Source organism: Oncorhynchus keta, chromosome 29 (genome assembly GCF_023373465.1).
Source record: "Oncorhynchus keta strain PuntledgeMale-10-30-2019 chromosome 29, Oket_V2, whole genome shotgun sequence".
NCBI lineage: Eukaryota > Metazoa > Chordata > Actinopteri > Salmoniformes > Salmonidae > Oncorhynchus > Oncorhynchus keta.
The window spans coordinates 45,279,482-45,297,251 of NC_068449.1; the positions used below are offsets into that span (position 1 = coordinate 45,279,482).

Genomic DNA, 17,770 nt, shown 5'->3' on the forward strand with positions numbered 1-17,770 from the left:
TGGAAATACATGAGAGGAAGTGTACAAGTGCACACTTTTTGGGGGAGAAGGGCGAGAAACACTCTGTTTGTTCTAAGTCGGCCTGTTGTTAGGTCGAGGAAATTGGCTTGATTCGGAATGTTCAGCTAGAAATATGCAGTCTAGAAAAGACACGACTCTGATGTCATGCAGAACAAGGAACGCCCAGGTTTCTGTACCACATTTCCATCTGTAATATTATTTATGTTGCACTCTGACCCCACCACTGAATAAACCCCACACAACATAGAAAAGGTTCATGGCTGGAGGTTAGTTTTGAGAGGGATGGTTCCAGCAACGTCATGTTTTAGCTCGTCTGTCTTCACAACCGAATCACTGCGCTGTAGTGTGTATATGCCCTTTCACTCTGCTTTCTGCCTCTTTGCTCTCACAATCTGCATGTCTGTGTGTGCTCGCGTGTGCGTGTTGCTTCGTGGTTATGGGTTTGTAGATGTGCCTAGCAGAAGTGAGTGTGTGTTGGAGCTCACATAATGTACTAGGTGTGGTCATGTGTGTGTGTGTGTGTGTGTGTGTGTGTGTAGTGTGTGTAGTGTGCAGTGTGCTGTGTGTGTGTGTGTGTGCGCGCAGCGTGTCTGAAACTCGTCAGTCTTCAGTTCCTCTGTGCTCTAACGGATGTCCCTTTCCTCTCTCCGCCTCGTCTTCTCTCCCCCATGACGCCACTGCCTCTCCTCCACCACTCCATCTTCACCTCCTCCTCCTCCTCTTCCTCCTCACCGCTGCTTGGGGCTCAAGCCTCCTAAAAAACGGCTGGATTATAATCCAGACATCTGCTCTGGCCGACTCACCGAGGTAAACATTGGCATTCATCAGCATTGTGGGATTGGGAGGATTGGGTGGGAGTTGAATAGTCTGGTTCCAGAAAATTCTGTGCTGTTTTGCCAACTCCTTGTCACACCAAACTCGTTAGGCATAACTAAGGCTGCTAAATCCTACTGACTTCCCCAAAATTCCAGTTTTCCAGAAATCCTGGATGGAAGACTCCTGGAATATCGAGGGAAGAAGCAGGAAATCCGGGAATCCTCTAACCAGGATTTCTGGAAAACTAGGGAATTTGGGGAAAGAGACTGGAATTTTGCAACCCTGGGCACGGCAATTCCATAAGGAGTTTAACGCAAACCTTGCTAATCAACTGCAGTCTTAAATTGCTTTGTTACTGATCACCTACATGTTGTGTGATTTGGATGAAAACCACCATGCTTACTGTGACTATACATTTTATTAGGCCACCTTACGTCGACACAGGCACAATATGTACCTACATTGTAATTACACTGTGCCTATGTCACTAGAGGACTGATGGGGACAGCTGTCACCATGTATAGTACACCATAGCAGGACATTTTCATATTTCAGCATCTATATCAGTCATTAGTCATCTCTTTATTGCATCTTCAACTGCCTTTATTTACAATGGCCTCTCTGCTATTGACTCAATTCGGTGTGTTTATTACTAGGTATAAACCGGCTGGTTCGAGCCCTGAATGGTGATTGTCAGTTCTAATTACATTTGTAACTGGTTTATAATGGCAATAAAGCACCTCAGGGGTTTGTGGTATATGGCCAATATACCACGGCTAAGGGCTGTGTCCAGACACTCCGCGTTGTGTCGTGCATAAGAACAGCCCCAAGCCGTGGCATAATGGCCATATAGCACACCTCCTCGGGCCTTATGTCTTCATTATAAACTGGGTGGTTTGAGCCCTGAATGCTGATTGGCTGACAGCTGTGGTATATCAGACTCTATACCATGGGTATGACAAAACATGTATTTTTACTGCTTTAATTACATTGGTAACCAGTTAATAATAGCAATAAGGCACCTTGGGGGTTTATATACCAATATACCACGGCTAAGGGCCGTGTCCAGGCACTCCGCAATGTGTTGTGCCCAAGAACAGCACTTAGCCGTCTATTGGCCATATACAACACCACCTCGTGCCTTATTGCTTTAAATATAACAGCATAAACAGTACTGCACTTGTGCATTTCCAAAATAGTCGTGAAAAACTTACTCTAATCATAATGTCTATCAATGTATCTATCTCTCTCTCGCTGTATCGCGATCTAATTGATCTGTTGACAGCTTATTATTGATGTGACTCAAGAGTGTATGAATTATAACGCTTGCTGTTAACCCATGTATATCATGTCAGATGTAAAGCTCATATTTGAATAGGTCCTCTTTGGGATTCAATATCTATCTGCTGATCTGGGGTCGGTTTTCCTGTTGGAATCAAAACGAATAAGATGATATGGACAGAGAGGACCTGATCCTAGATCAGCACAGGGCTCAGGTCTGTCGTCCATGTTACCACATGGAGCCAATCCAATGATCCAAAGAGTCCATTTCGGGTCTTCCGGGGGCTCGTCTTCATCTCAAAGCGTGAAAGAGCTCCTCTCTCGCTCTCCCCTTTAGTGCTTCACTTCACTCGTGGCCTTTCTCCCTCCTGAAAGAACCCCTCAAACAGACCAGGGTCAGAGTTCAACAGAATCAGCGGTCACTGCTCTCAGCACCACCGGTAGGCCTATCCGAGCTTCCATACACACGCCATGTGGAACCTACCTCCGTCATGCCGTCAGCCACGGGAGCGTTTTGAGCGTGGCGAGCTGAGCATTGTGTGTACCACCGCCGCCTCCTCCTCCTCCAGTCTTTGTCCGTGCGGCGCTCACTCTTCCTCTTCCTCCCTTTTGTTGTCTGCCCTCTTTCAGACGTCGCTGTACTTCACTCCCACTGCTGACCGGGTTCCAGAGAGGCCGGCGAGGTGAGTCTTCAATTCTCTCTCTCTCTCTCTCTCTCTCTCTCTCTCTCTCTTTCTCTTTCTCTTTCTCTCTCTCTCCTCGCTCTCTTTCACACCAGCAGTAGGCCGTGTAGCGGCGTGGCGTCCCAGACTCTCTCTCTCTCTCTCTCTCTCTCTCTCATATTATCACCTTCACAAGGACACTCAGTGTTTTTGTAGCTCTGTTGATTGAACATACGTCGTTGTGGGTTTGTGTCAATGTGTGTGTGACGGGTGACTCTCCCCACACACCCACTCCCCAACCCTGCATACATTATCCACCCAGCCTATTGATTCTGTCCTTCAACCCTGTCCCCCTTCTCTTTTCCTCCTCCCCTCCTCCTCCTCCCATTCCCTTTCACCAATGCTAGGCTTAATCTGTTCGATTTGCTCCGAGTGAATGGGATGGTTGAAAAGAGGATGTTATTCGTGGAAGGCTGACTGGGATTCTATTCTGTGTAGTTGAAAGGCTAGTAGCCTGTTTAACCCACACTAGAAGTCTTGATCTGAAGGCTTTAAAAAAAAATATATTGACAGGGCAGTTGAGAGTTAGATTGGGAGAGGTTTACATATAGGAAAAAGGCACAGCCAGTCGGCCGAACCCGGGGCTCGACTCTCTCGTCGCCAGGGGTCATGTGTAGTCTGGAGTCGGCGCAGGTTCTATGGCATTTTTAAGGAGCAATAGCAGTCGTTCTCCATCATCCTATTGTGAATTGAATTGACGTGGAGATGACGTTTTCATGAAATAGTCAAGTTCAACAACTTAGCTTTGTTCTTTTTAAAAGGTCTATTTTTCCCCACTTTCTTTTGTTCCTTGTTAAGGGTCTCTTTGTTGATCCACAACAGGGCGACGAACGCTATTATACCAGAGGGAATTGTAACCCAGGATATTATATGAACTGGGTCAAAGGAACCATCTGTAATTTTTCCTTGAATCGAAATAGTAATTGAGGTGTGCGAGTCGTTGGCGTACATTTCCCAACGTATCTTGTTTTGTTCCAAACAAAGTGGTGGGGGGTTTTTCGTTGGGCTGAAACTCAGGCCCCGTTTGAATTATTGGAGAACTTACTTCCTCCCTTGAAGTAGAAACTGGTTTAGAAATAATGACTGAACAGGTGACAGACTGTGGAATGTGGCTTTAAAACCGCGTGTTCTATCACTTTGTGTTCCAGTGCTGCTAGTGACTACAGGAAGAGGAGGAAGTCGGAGCCTTCGGGTGACCAGGGCAAGAACCAGGTCTCCCCAAAACAACTGGACCCTTACAGAGGCAGCAGCACACTGAGGAAACCAGCCACACGCTCCTCCCCCTCCTCCCCCTCCAGAGCCAAAGGTACACAACACACACACACACAAAGGCAATCAGAGAGATGTATGTGCACACACACACACACACACACACTCACGCTTCAATAGGCATATACACACATGGACACACTGGATCCCTATAGAGCCTGCACCCTGAGGAAACCGGCCATGAATGAGAAACCCATAAAGGACACGCACACACTCAATACAATCAACCTTCCTCTCTTCCGATGTATAAGCATTCTCAAACACACACACACTCAATACTTCCCATGTGTAAGCATTCTCAAACACACACGCACTCAATACTTCCCATGTGTAAGCATTCTCAAACACACACACACTCAATACTTCCCATGTGTAAGCATTCTCAAACACACACGCACTCAATACTTCCCATGTGTAAGCATTCTCAAACACACACACACTCAATACTTCCCATGTGTAAGCATTCTCAAACACACACACACTCAATACTTCCCATGTGTAAGCATTCTCAAACACACACACACACTCAATACTTCCCATGTGTAAGCATTCTCAAACACACACACACACTCAATACTTCCGATGTATAAGCATTCTCAAACACACACACACACACTCAATACTTCCCATGTGTAAGCATTCTCAAACACACACACACTCAATACTTCCCATGTATAAGCATTCTCAAACGCACACACACTCAATACTTCCCATGTATAAGCATTCTCAAACGCACACACACTCAATACTTCCCATGTATAAGCATTCTCAAACGCACACACTCAAAAACACACACACTCAATATTAACAACCTCTCCCTTGCAGATGTACAAGCATTCATAAACACACGCTTGGGCACATATACACACACACACACATTCGCTGTGCTCACTCGCTCTATGCCCGACAGCAATCAGACCGTACACAAGCCCACTGAGAGACAAATCTCCTCTTCTCACGCTATGCTGAGGGCATCTTCCAGGTCAAGGAGCATCCAGCCCAGTCTAAATAGCCTTGTGTTGACACTGTAAACAAACGACCATGTTCCACGAGCTAATGGGAACGTTCTAACTCAGTGTTTCTCAGTCCAATTCAGGGGGTGCACATTTTTGTCCTAGCCCAGCGCTAACATTCCAGTGTTTTAATTGCTATATTGTAATTACTTAGCCACCGTGGCCTATTTATTGCCTAACCTCCCTTATCCTACCTCATTTCCACATGCTGTTTATAGATTTTTCTACTGTATAATTGACTACGTTTTGTTTATTCCGTGTGTAACTCTATGGGTCGAACTGTTTTGCTTTATCTTGGCCAGGTCGCAGTTGCAAATGAGCACGTGTTCTCAACTAGCCTACCTGGTTAAATAAAGGTGTTCTCAACTAGCCTACCTGGTTAAATAAAGGTGAAATCAAAAATAAATCAATAAAAAATGAACATAGCCAATGGAATAAATCTGCTAGGATTACAGGCTAACGCTAACACATGCCCCAAACAAATCGACATGTCAAGTCAACATTTAGCCACGCCGTTGATTAGTCGAGTCAGGTGTGTGATTACGGGGCTGGAGCAAAAATGTGATTCCCCCAGGAATGGATTGTGAAATAAAGTCTGTTGTGTTGTCTAATTCTGTTCATTATGTTCACAGGTTTTGTCTCTCATAGTGTGGTGACAACAGAAAAGATTAGTGTTTCGTCATCTTTTTGTTATCTACCTTTGTCGGTTGTACATCTGTTTCTGTTGCGTATACACTGTTCAAAACATTAAGAACACCTTCCTAATATTGAGATGCAGCCCCCTTTTGTCCTCAGAAAAGCCTCAATTCGTCGGGGGAATGGATGACGAAAAGCGCTCCACAGGGATGCTGGCCCATGTTAACTCCAATGCTTCCCACAGTTGTGTCAAGTTGTCTGGATGTCTTCTGGGTGGTGGACCATTCTTGATACACACGGGAAACTGTTGAGTGTGAAAACCCCAGCAGTGTTGCAGTGTCTTGCCCCTCTGAATGGCACACATACACAATCCATGTCTCAAGGCTTAAAAATCCTCCTTTAACCTGTCTGCTCCCCTTCATCAACACTGATTTGAAGTGGATTTAACAAGGGACCTCAATAAGGGTATTGAGACCATAGCTTTCACCTGGATCAGTCATAGAAAGAGCAGGTTCTTAATGTTTTGTGCACTGTGTACAGTATATCGTGAAAAGGATGTGAGATGTGTAATTGTAAATCTCTCCGTCTCTCTCTCCACCATTGCGCTCTGTGATTGGCACAATGGAACTGATGTTAAAGTGCTCCGTTTTAGCTTCTCTCTCGTTCTCACCCCCCTCTCCACCATTGCATGATGAAGGCTACAGTATGTTCAAGTGCTCTGTTATGGCGTCCATTTCGCCCTCTCTCTATTTCTTTATCTCTGTTCCTCTCACTCTCTTCCTCTCCTCTTTTCCTCTCTACCACGCTGCTCTGGTTTATGGGATTGTCTGAAAGGTGGGGACGCGTGCGACATGACCTGCTCCCCACATTTGAGCTCTTCCCCGGGCCCGTACCTCCGCTCCCCTCTCTCTCCCGTGCCCTCCAACCTCGCCCACAGTCGCGACGTCGACGGTGCCAACCCGGACGCCGAGACATGGAGCAGCGCCGAAGACGCGCCGCCTGTAAAGCTGAGGTCGCGTAGCTGTGACAACCTGCTCAACGACGGGCACCCGGGCGGCACCGGCGGGCACAAGGCTACCCGTTCGGAGAGCGCAGGGTCACTGGTATTCGACAACCCATTGCGGCAAACCGCATCGTCCTCTAACCGCTCCTTGCCTCGCCAGCACCGGCGACGTGCCCACGACGCGCCAGGCTTCTTGAAGCTCTACCGCAAGATGCACCACATCGACCGCGCCCAGCTGCTGCCCTCTGACGTCATCCGTTCGGTCCGTGTCCGCATCCTGGAGCTGGAGCGCCAGCCGCACCTCTTCCCCCGAAAACTCTCCCCCTGGGGGCCGTCGTGGGGCCTGGAGGTCCCTCGCGATACGGTGCCAACGCGCATCTCCACATATGAGCAACTCATCCAGAAGTCCAAGTCGATGCCCGATTTGGGAGATAGCGAGGTCCCGTCTGGCGCAACCACGCCCGGCGGGTCATCGTCCCGCGCCAGTAGTAGCGGGGGAGGAGGCGGCGGGGGCAGGGAGACACCCGGGTACCCCAAACGGCGTTTCTCCATTGAGTCTCTGCTAGAGGAGGACATTAACAATGGGAACGGGACGTCTCATCACGCTCACCAGGGGGCGAGGAGCCCACCTGAGGGTCAGCCCCGCCTCGCCCTGGACCCCCACAATTTCCCCGACCCCCTCGTATATCGACGGGCTGCTGTCCCGGGGGCCGAGTACTCTGAGTCGGAGCAGGATGTAGCCGCCTCGGACCTCAGTGACTTTGCCCAAGTCGAAGGATCCTCCTTCTGCAGCGAGAGCGAATTTGACCACTGCTCGCTCACCTCGTCAGTCGAGAGCTTCTACGGCCCCTCCTCCCACCACCACCACAGCCACCGCCACAGCCACCACAACCCTAGTCATCAGTCTCTCGGTCAGGGTCAGGGCTACCAGCACCGTCACCTCATCAGCTCGTGTAAAGGACACTGCCCGGCCTCCAACACCCGCTTCACCACCATGCTGCGCCACGAGCGGGAGCGGGCCCGCCAGGAGCTCCGGCAGAAACCCCCCCAGGCACAGCAAACCAGACACGGGGGAAGAGGAGGGAGCGGAGGGGACCACCATGCTCTACCCCCCTTGTCCCAAGCAGCCCAAACCCAGCAGGGGATGTCCAAGCTGGCCTTCCTCGTCAGTCCTGTGCCTTTCCGGAGGAAAAAGGGTGATTCTCCACCCACTTCGAGAAGAAGTAGTGGAGGACGAAGTACCAGGCCCAAGTCTAAAGAAGCCGTCTATGAAGCTTTGGATGCGGCCTTGAGGGATATCTACGAACACATCCAAGCGGAGCGAGGCCGGAGCGGCGCTAGGCAACCAGACGATAGCATCCTCCGGAGGCTACTGGCTGAGATCCTCCCGGATGTGCCCGAGAGGAGCTCCTCGTTACGGGGGCAGAGGGGGAGCTGCAAGGGGGGTCCCTCCTCGAGCTCCTTGTACCCCGACGGGAGTCCAACGGTGTACGGCTCGTCGCCGCGGCTACAGTCACCGCTAAGTGCCTGTTACAGTCGTCATACCGAAGCCTCCAATAATGACAACTATGGAGAGGAGCCAGGCAACGGCAATGCAGGTGGAGCATACACACACACATACATACACACATACATACACACAATACACACATACATACACACAGTACACACACCAACCAGCCCTTAGTCCCTCTCCCTCCTCAACTCCCCCAGTACTGCCTGCCTGTGACCACCTCCCTCCTACCAGTCACTGTGCTCCAGCAATGGGCCAATGAACAGAGCTGAGGTTAAAGAAGCCCTGTTCCTATTGGCTCATCCTCAAGACACCCAGGGGCCGCATGCTTCCTCTTCATTCCCTTATATGGTTAAATGATGTTGTTGTTGACTGTATTTGGTCCCCTATCATTTTGAGATGTATCGGTCCATCCATGACTAGGTTTAGTTGTGTTGTTGCTGGCGCAGATCTATTTTTGCTACGTGATTCTCAGTTGTTGTTTTTGCTGTATCGTTTCCCTCCCCTTTATGTGCCTTGTTATGTTGAACCACTTGTATTTTATGATTTTGTTATGGATGGTTTATCAATTGGATTGATGTATTTTTGAAATGTACCGTGAGCTCAAAGTATTGGGACAGTGACACCATTTCAGCTGTTTTTTTTTGTTTTTGGCTCTGCGGGCTCCAGCACTTTGGCTTTGAAATGACACAATGACTCGCGGGTTAATCCGTAAGAGTCACCCGTGCGTCAGTCGAGGTAACATAACACAGTTTCAGCTGGAGATATTGCGCGGACTGCATCTCCATCCACCACATCCTCTGACAGTATGTCGGCCTTCCACGTCTGCCGTGGAAGGTGGCTGAGCTACAGCCGTGTTCGTCAGACCATGAGACATCCCGATATGGCCGATTTTTATCAATTGGATAATTATATTTTTGGAATGTCCAGCGATTTTTTTTTTCTTTTTTTTTCTTCATTTTTGTTCATTTGTCCCTGTCCCAATACTTTTGGAGCTCACTGTATGTGCTTGCTGGTTGAAATGACTTATCCTTCTGTTCTCTTCTGTTCAAATGTTCTGTTCCGGTTCTGTGACGTGCATGCTTTTCCTTTCAATCATACTGTCCTACGCTATCCAAACCATGTGTTTTCCCCCGAAATGGAAATAAAATGCATTTTAATTCATTCATTATTTGATTTAGTCATTTTCCTGCCCGACACTCATTCCCTGGATGACGTCATCGCCCATTACGTATACCAACGTGGTTTACTCAGGGAGGCCGCAACGCTACAGAACGCTAAGACACAGAATACATTGAGTAGAACAGACGTTCCGCTTTTAATCGTGGAGAATAGACAATTGTGTCAGCTCTGTAGTGTTGCATGTCCACCTGCAGCGTTCTGCACATGTCACCCTTCTGAATCCTCCCATGGGAAATGTAACGAATAGAGCCAACATGATGTTCTGCATAAAAGACGATCGTGTCAGTTTCTGCACAATGCATTTCTATCTGAGCATGCTGTAATGTTTTCGCCCTTCTGAACGTGCCTCCCGGCGCCGCTGTGCATGTGTCGTCCCATCGCCGTGGTAACACTGTTTTGTTGACCCTGATGATAACCCCTGACCCCTGTGCTGTTCCCCCCCCTCACAGAGCAGGATGCCTCCAGGGGGTACAGCACAACCACCAGCGACGGGGGAGGGGGGCAGACCAGACGAGCCACCCCAGACAGAGAGGTAGCCAAACCAGAACTTTGATTTTCCAGACTAACTTTGACGCCCCAATAGCCGAGTGGTGAATGAGACTTGGAAGTATAGCATCGCGAGACCTAGCTAAACCAGTACATTCCAGTGTTTCCCATAGATTATTTATTTACCCGTGCTGGGCACATTAAATCTGCAACATTTTCAATTGAATCCACATTCTTTTAGGTGGGGTCCAAAGAGCTAGACACTGGTACTCCTATTTAGAAGATGTATTTTATTTTGAACAGGCTGCTGTTTTTCTTCTCTACCTAGTTGTTGATTGATTCAATAAGAATTGTTTCACTGTCCTGATAAGCTTGACATGTCAACCTAATTGTATCATATCTGGTAACACAAGACTGCTCTCTCCCCTTTCTCTATATACCTCCCTCTCTCATCTCTCATCTTCATAGGTCTCCCATAAGCAGATGACCCAACTCATTCTCTTCTCTCTCCTCCATCAGAAACAGCCTGCCAGAGCAATATATGACTTTAAGGCACAGACTGCTAAGTGAGTAGAGTGGCTGAATGCAATTGAAATGCACGTGTGGCGAGGAGATGCAGGGTACCTTGGCGTGTGCTGCACTGGTTTGGAATGAGGGGGCCAAAGTTAACCGCAGTTATGGGCAATGACCTCCATATTCGTTATCTCCAGCCCATTCCAGTGCCTACAAGTGAAAATTGGGATTTGTTATGTTTTTTTGTGTGTTTTTTTTTCAATCAAAAAGATAAATTGGTTTTCTAGGACTCTTCCTCGTATTTAAAAAAATAAAATGTTTTTACTACGTCAACGTACAAAATTGCTTGGTTCACATACTGTACTATAGACACTGGTATGGTGCAGTGGGTAAATAATTGTAGGTTAAAAAGCAGTGACTTGCTTACCTTCACATCTTTAATAATTTCCCTACTTTGAAAAGGTGTGCATGGACGAGTGTTGCTGCCATTGCTCTTCATACTAAAATGGTGCTTGGCTAGTCTCTTAGACATCCAGCTTGCCTCCCACAATGTTTCCGGCTTAACACGCCTCGAGTTTGGGCTCGAGACTAGTTCCTGGCTGGTTAACAATGTCACATTGGCGATTCCGTATGACTCAATGCGTGTTCCCTTTATAACACAGTGCTGCCAACACCCGGGTTTTGGGTTTAATTCCTGCACGGGCCACATATAATCAATACATATCATTGGTTGCCGGTTTACCAGACACAGACCAAGCCCAGTCCTGGACTGAAAAGCAATTTCAATAGAGATCCTTTTAGTTCAGGACTATGCTTGGTCTGGGAAACTGGCCCATGGAGACAGGTGTTTTGGGGGTTTAAGAAGCATCTTGTGACCGTTGTTTCAGAGAGCTGACGTTCAAGAAGGGCGACGCGGTCAACATCATCAGACAGATCGACAGCAACTGGTACGAGGGGGAGCACCGCGGACGACTGGGCATCTTCCCCATCTCCTACATAGAGGTAGAGCACATTGAGTGTGTGTGGGGTAAAAGAGAAGCTGGATACCTAGTCGGTTGCACAACTGAACGCATTCAGCTGAAATGTCTTTGGCATTTAACCCCAACCCCTCTGAATCAGTTCCGGAGAGTTGTTGTTGTTGGGGGTTAACAGCCTTGCTCAAGGCAGATGTTTCCACCTTGTCGTCTCTGGGGATTTGAACCAGTGACCTTTCGGTTACTGGCCCAACGCTCTTAACAGCTAGGCTACCTGCCGCCTACCTGTGTGTGTGTGTGTGTGTTTTAGATGATAATGATTATGTTTGTGTGTGTGTGTGTTTCAGATGATAATGATTATGTTTGTGTGTGTGTTATCACCCAGTTTTCAGTTTAATTGATTACTTCTCTGACCTTTGCTTTACCCCATTGCTTTCTCCAAACACACACACACACATATACACACACACAGAAGATGCTGTTGCCAGAGAAACAGCAGCAGCCGATTAGGCCTCCTCCACCAGCACACGTCAAAAAGATCGGGGAGGGGGTGGCCCGTTACAACTTCAACGCTGACACTAACGTGGAACTGTCGCTCCGCAAGGTAAGGAGAGTGTGTGTGTGTGTGTGTGTGTGTGTGTGTGTGTGTGTGTGTGTGTGTGTGTGTGTGTGTGTGTGTGTGTGTGTCCACAAATGTTTTGCGAGTTGGTGTGATTTGTGCATGGTTCAATGTGCATGTCTGTTCACTGAAGTGTCTTAAATTCCCGTGTTTGCCTGCGTTGATATGCACATATATCTGTGCATCTGTCCATGTGTGTTCACCTGCGTATACAATCTGCAGGGTGAGCGGGTAGTCTTGCTGAGACAGGTGGACCAGAACTGGTACGAGGGGAAGATCCCAGACACCAACAAGCAGGGCATCTTCCCCGTGGCCTACATAGACATCGTCAAACGCTCGCCATCCAAGAGCCCCGCCCCCTCCCACCACCCAGACCCACACGGCTACCCCAGCAACAGGACACCGGGCTCCACGCCCGCCAAGGTAGGGACAGGAGACGAACGATTTTATTAGTCCATAAAAGACTGTAAATGTTGTCTTCTGCTCCAGTATACAATACACACACATACACACATTCGGCTGCAGAGGCTGAAGCAGAGGGGAGCCACAGTGCAGCGCCCAATGAGCAGGTCACTTGTTACAGTATTTAGTCACCAGTGGAGGCTGGTGAAAGGGAGGATGGCTCATGGTAATGGCTGGAACAGGTGTTTGATAGGGTTCTGTTCTACCTATTATAATGAGCCCGTCCTCTGATTTTCAAAGTTACTCCAGCCACATGTTATCTGGTGCAGGGTGAAGTTGCCCTTTAGATGCCGATCTTGGGTCAGTTTTGCATTTCTCCCACTAATGGTTAAGGTTAGGATTGGGGGAGGGGAAGCTGATCCTAGATCTGTAACTAGTGTTATACACTATTCAGCCACCATTGGGACACGCCTCAGGGGAGGGCCCAAACTAGAGTAAGCCAATTGTGACAGTCTGTCTTGGCAGATTTGAATTCTGTTGTGTTTTTTTATGTCAGTGAGCAACAAGTTCCCGCGCTGTGTACGATGATGTCATATCGCTGAAGCCACCTTTTTAAGTCTTAATCAATCGACACCAAAAAGACATAGAAAGCTCTTTTTCCATCAGCAGTTGTCAAAAGGGCTTTAAAGATACCCAGTGTAAAACCCCAAAGAGTAAGCAAGTCTTGTCACTTGCACAGTGTCCTCTTTCTGGACGTTGTGTAAAGCCTTTCCTAAGCTCTGTAAATGCGTTAGGGATCCGACTACCTCCCCTTTAAGAAACCTACATATGTACCATGCCGTCTCAAGTAGCCGTCGGCATGCTGTGGATTAAAGAGGAAGTCATGTCCACCCTAAGGGATGGCATTACAATGCTAATTGGGATATTTCAGTGTGGATTTACAGTCCCTCCTTGTCCACAGACTGCTTTCACAGTAAGGAAACAAATACCGAAATATGTCAAAATATCTGTACTATCCCTTTAACGTAGAGGCTTCACACAAGTGGGCCCAGACGCATGTAGAACATTTTGAGCCTGGTGAAATATATGTATGTGCTAGAGCATGATGTAAGATGGAGAGAGGGTACTGTTGGGTTTGGATGGCAGAGGGACGAGCAGTGTGGGCGAGTTTGTGTGCATCTCCTCTTTCCCTCAGTCCCTTCACACCTTCTCCACTCCAGGTGTGTAAGTTTCCTCTTTTATACCCCTTCTCTCTCTCTCCCACCCCCCCTTACCTCCATCACCACCATCCTCCTCGCTCCACGCCCCCCTCCCCCACACCCCTCCTCCTGTGAAGACCTGCCGTCTGCAGGCCGCCCTCGGCCCCCCCTCCTCCGATAGCCCCGTATCACCCACGCCGTACCCCATCCCCACGAGCCTCCTCCCTTTCCTGGAATCTCAAGAACGGAGGGCCACCCCTCCCGCACCGCCCAAACGAGGGCTCACCCCTCCGCCCCGAAACGCATCCAGTCGTCTCGCTGCCTCCATCCCGGCTGTCAAGCAGTGGCTGTTTGACTTAGACTCCGCCCCCTCAGTCCCTCCTTTCTCTCTGCCCCCTCCTCCTGACTCCTCCTCTCCCTCTGCCTCCCCCATGCTCGACTCCTTCCTGGGATACCTCAAAGAGAAGGGCCTAAGAGACAGTGAACAGAACGAACCACTGTCCCTAGCAGGCAGAGGGGATTCTTCTGCGCTGAACCCGAGCCGGCGGACACTCCCGCAGGTTTGTTGCCATGGTACAGGCCAAGTGCTCAGCCAGTATCCCAAGAACTAGAAACAGAACCCCTGTCTCTTCAGCAGCAAGTGGAAGATCCCTATGATCAGTTGTTGTCTATGATCCTGGATCAGCCCATGTATGACAAAGACGGGGGGGAGGTTCTCAGGCCGGCCGTGGAACCCCCGCACGTGGCACTAACCAACGAATCACAGAGCAGGGTTAGCCTCGAGACGGAGTTTCATAGGCCTGTGACTGCACAGCCCATGTCCATCACGCAGGACAGCCAATCAAAAAGGGTGAATAGGAGGATGGCGGGTTCTCAGAGGCCGATGACGTTGTACATTGAGGAAGAGGAGGAAGCTATTGGAGGGGAAGAAGAAGAGGAGGAGGAGGAGGAAGAAGAAAGGAACATTGATGTAGACTGTGGTACTGTAACTGTCCACAGAGAGGGACTGAAAACCGAGGTAGCGCATGATGTGTGGACCAGGTTTAAGACTAAGTTGAAGCATACGCACATGCTTTCTAACACCTAACCCGAGCCAATTCCAAGCAGTTTTACACAGTTTGATAATACATTTAAGATGTACTTATTATAATTAAAAATACATGGTTAACCAGGGCTTGGATATATGGAGGCTTTTCAGTCATGAAATGGAATTGACCCTAAACCCCTGTAGTTTCACATCTTGCCTTTTCTGGCTCATTTTACTTGGTTATGCGGAATAATGCTTCGATAATGAACCTACATTTTGGAATAGTGATTTAGCTCAAGGTTTGACGCTGGGTGTGATTGGTGTCACATTTTCCTTCCCTTCACAGGCTGATGTCTATCCTTCCCACTGTCACAGCACTTTGTGCAACCCAGCACAGTTAGAACCCATCACCCTCCTCCCTCCCCCCGTCTCTCCTCCCTCCTCACCATCCCCTGCTTTTTACTCTGCCTCACAACCAGCTGAAGCCCTGGCTATCTCTTCTTCCTCTCCTACACTGTCCCGTCTTTCTCCCCCTCCCCCAATCCCCCTCTCCTCCTCGCCACAGATTGTGCCACCCTGCTCTCCTCCCCCCACTTCCCTCATCTCTCCCGCTTACCTCTCCTCTCCTTCACCCTCCTCTCCACTTCTCACCTCTCCGCCTCCCACCACCTCACCCCTCCCTACCTCCCACCCATCCTCTACTCCTCCTCCCCCCACTTCTCCCACCACCTCACACCTCCCTACCTCCCGCCCATCCTCTACTCCTCCTCCCCCCACTTCTCCCACCACCTCACCCCTCCCTACCTCCCGCCCATCCCCTACTCCTTCTCCCACCACCTCACACCTCCCTACCTCCCGCCCATCCTCTACTCCTCCTCCCCCCACTTCTCCCACCACCTCACCCCTCCCTACCTCCCGCCCATCCCCTACTCCTCCTCCCCCCACCTCACACCTCCCTACCTCCCGCCCATCCTCTACTCCTCCTCCCCCCACTTCTCCCACCACCTCACCCCTCCCTACCTCCCGCCCATCCTCTACTCCTCCTCCCCCCACTTCTCCCACCCCTCTCGCTTCCTCCCTTTTGGCCTCACATCAACCCATCCCACCCCTGGTCTCCCCTGCTCCCCCCCATCCCTCTCCTCTGACCTCCCCCATCCCTGATGCACAACAGGCGCTCCCTTCCTCCTCTTCTCCTCCTCCTCCTCTCTCTTCCTCTCCTTCTCCCTCCCCTCCACTCGTACCCTTTCCAGAGCCCAGGTCCCCTAAGATCAAGGTAAAAAAAAAAGACACTGCAGGTGCTCATATTGTGTTACAACAACTTAGAAGAAACGCTAACTCAAATGAACCCTGACAAACTGTGTGTATGTGTGTGTTGTGCCCTAAAACATTTGATTTACTCACCTGTTGGACCAGTGAAGTGTGTGTGTGTGTGTGTGTGTGTGTGTGTGTGTGTGTGTGTGTGTGTGTGTGTGTGTGTGTGTGTGTGTGTGTGTGTGTGTGTGTGTGTGTGTGTAGCTGTGTGATAACAATGCGTAAATTAGCAGCATGTTGGACGTCTGGTTGCAGATGCCCATATGCTCAGTGTATGCCAGTGTTAATATGAGAGAGTGCCAGTGTGTGTAGCTTCTTTCAGATGTATTGTGTGTTGCCTATAAGAGATGGTATAAATCACCTATGCTGAATAAACGGTGTATGCCTTTGTATGCATGGGAAGACCGCCCTTGCCTAAAGCATGAGTGGCTCAGGAGTTTGCAACCGAAGTGTCTTTGTGTCAAATGACAACGTATTCCCTATAGAATGCACTAACCTTTACCTTTGTAACAAAACATGTTGCATTATATAGGGAATAGGGTGTCCTTCGGGACAATACCAGTGATTCTCTGTGGTCAAAATGGCTGCTCTTGTTCTTTCTGAAAATGGAGGCTGACGGCCGTCTGTCTTGTTGTTGTTGTCGCATTTCTGGTTCTTTCAGCCTCCTTTTAAGCACGACCTCCTCGCGGTCGACGGTAAACCCCCCCGTAGCCCCGTCGCGACCCGAAGGTCCTGTCTGTCGCCTGTTAGAGGTCGAAGGGTAGGGGCGTGACACTAGCAGCTGTGCATTGTGGGGAATGTAGTCTTTGTTCTCTAATAAATACCCTGTTGGCTACCCCTGGATTTCAGTGCATGATATTGTTGGACCACATTGTAGTGCATTTGTTTCTTCGTGGGGGATTGAGCAATGAGATTTGGGTGTGTTTTTGTTAAGGAGTGGATACGGGGGTTTATTTGATTGTGTTCTCATATGAAAGGGGAATGGAGCCAAATGATAAGTGTGACTCTCCAAAGCAGTGGATTTATATCACCATATCAACTGTTTGTCACACTGTACTTACTTATCTCTCTCTCTATCTCTGTCTCAGAGGTTTGTGCAGGATTCGCTCCATGGTGGAGGAGACCTGTAAGTAACAGTAGAATCTCAAATCAAATCTTATTTGTCACATACACAGATGTTAATGTGAGTGTAGTGAAATGCTTGTGCTTCTAGTTCCAACAATGCAGTAATAACCAACGAGTAATCGAACCTAACAATTCCACAACTACTACCCCCCCCCCCAGGTTCCAGGCCCTGTACAACTATCTGCCCCGTAACGAGGACGAGCTGGAGCTGAAGGAGGGGGACATCGTGGACGTCATGGAGAAGTGCGACGACGGCTGGTTTGTCGGTAAGAGGGAAGAATAAATACTTCACCTTTTCCTCACAGAATCGCAGTACTTGATTGCTAAAAAGCTAAGCTGTTGTCTATCCAGTCATGACAGAAGATCGGAAATAGTTTCAAGGTTAAGGAGGATCGAAGGGTGCACACTCTGGTAGGCTGTCGTAGTGTTCTTCAACCCTGTCCCTAGAGAGCTACCCTCCTGTAGGTTTTTGCTCCAACCCCAGTCGTGCCTAACCTGATTTATCTCATCAACCAGCTGATTATTAGAATCAAATCAAATCCAATTTTATTTGTCACATACACATGGTTAGCAGATGTTAATGCGAGTGTAGCGAAATGCTTGTGCTTCTAGTTCCGACAATGCAGTAATAACCAATTAGTAATCTAGCTAACAATTC

The 17,770-nt window shown here is 48.9% G+C and overlaps 1 protein-coding gene and 1 long non-coding RNA gene across 20 annotated transcripts in view; one reads left to right on the plus strand and one right to left on the minus strand.

The window, feature by feature from the left end:
• The window catches only part of LOC118362958 (sorbin and SH3 domain-containing protein 2-like), an 87,469-nt gene that overhangs the window by 65,646 nt on the left and 4,053 nt on the right, over positions 1-17,770 (plus strand). For 12 of the 19 annotated variants that reach the window (XM_052486619.1, XM_052486620.1, XM_052486621.1 and 9 more), the window contains 4 exons: positions 772-828; positions 2,749-2,801; positions 3,989-4,146; positions 6,593-9,210. In XM_052486619.1, the coding sequence (XP_052342579.1) occupies positions 772-828; positions 2,749-2,801; positions 3,989-4,146; positions 6,593-8,448 (2,124 nt within the window). In that variant the 3' untranslated portion in view covers positions 8,449-9,210. Of the gene's footprint in view, positions 1-771; positions 829-2,748; positions 2,802-3,988; positions 4,147-6,592; positions 9,211-9,905; positions 9,989-10,410; positions 10,509-11,342; positions 11,458-11,901; positions 12,034-12,270; positions 12,472-13,786; positions 15,482-17,075; positions 17,114-17,271; positions 17,379-17,770 lie in introns of those variants that run through there. The other 7 variants (XM_052486627.1, XM_052486623.1, XM_052486626.1 and 4 more) reach the window with 5 other exon arrangements.
• Positions 15,233-15,616, minus strand: LOC127913651 (uncharacterized). Its single transcript, XR_008086315.1, has 3 exons — positions 15,514-15,616; positions 15,413-15,465; positions 15,233-15,352 (listed from the first exon to the last, which is right to left on the minus strand). It is a non-coding gene; the product is annotated as an uncharacterized LOC127913651 (long non-coding RNA).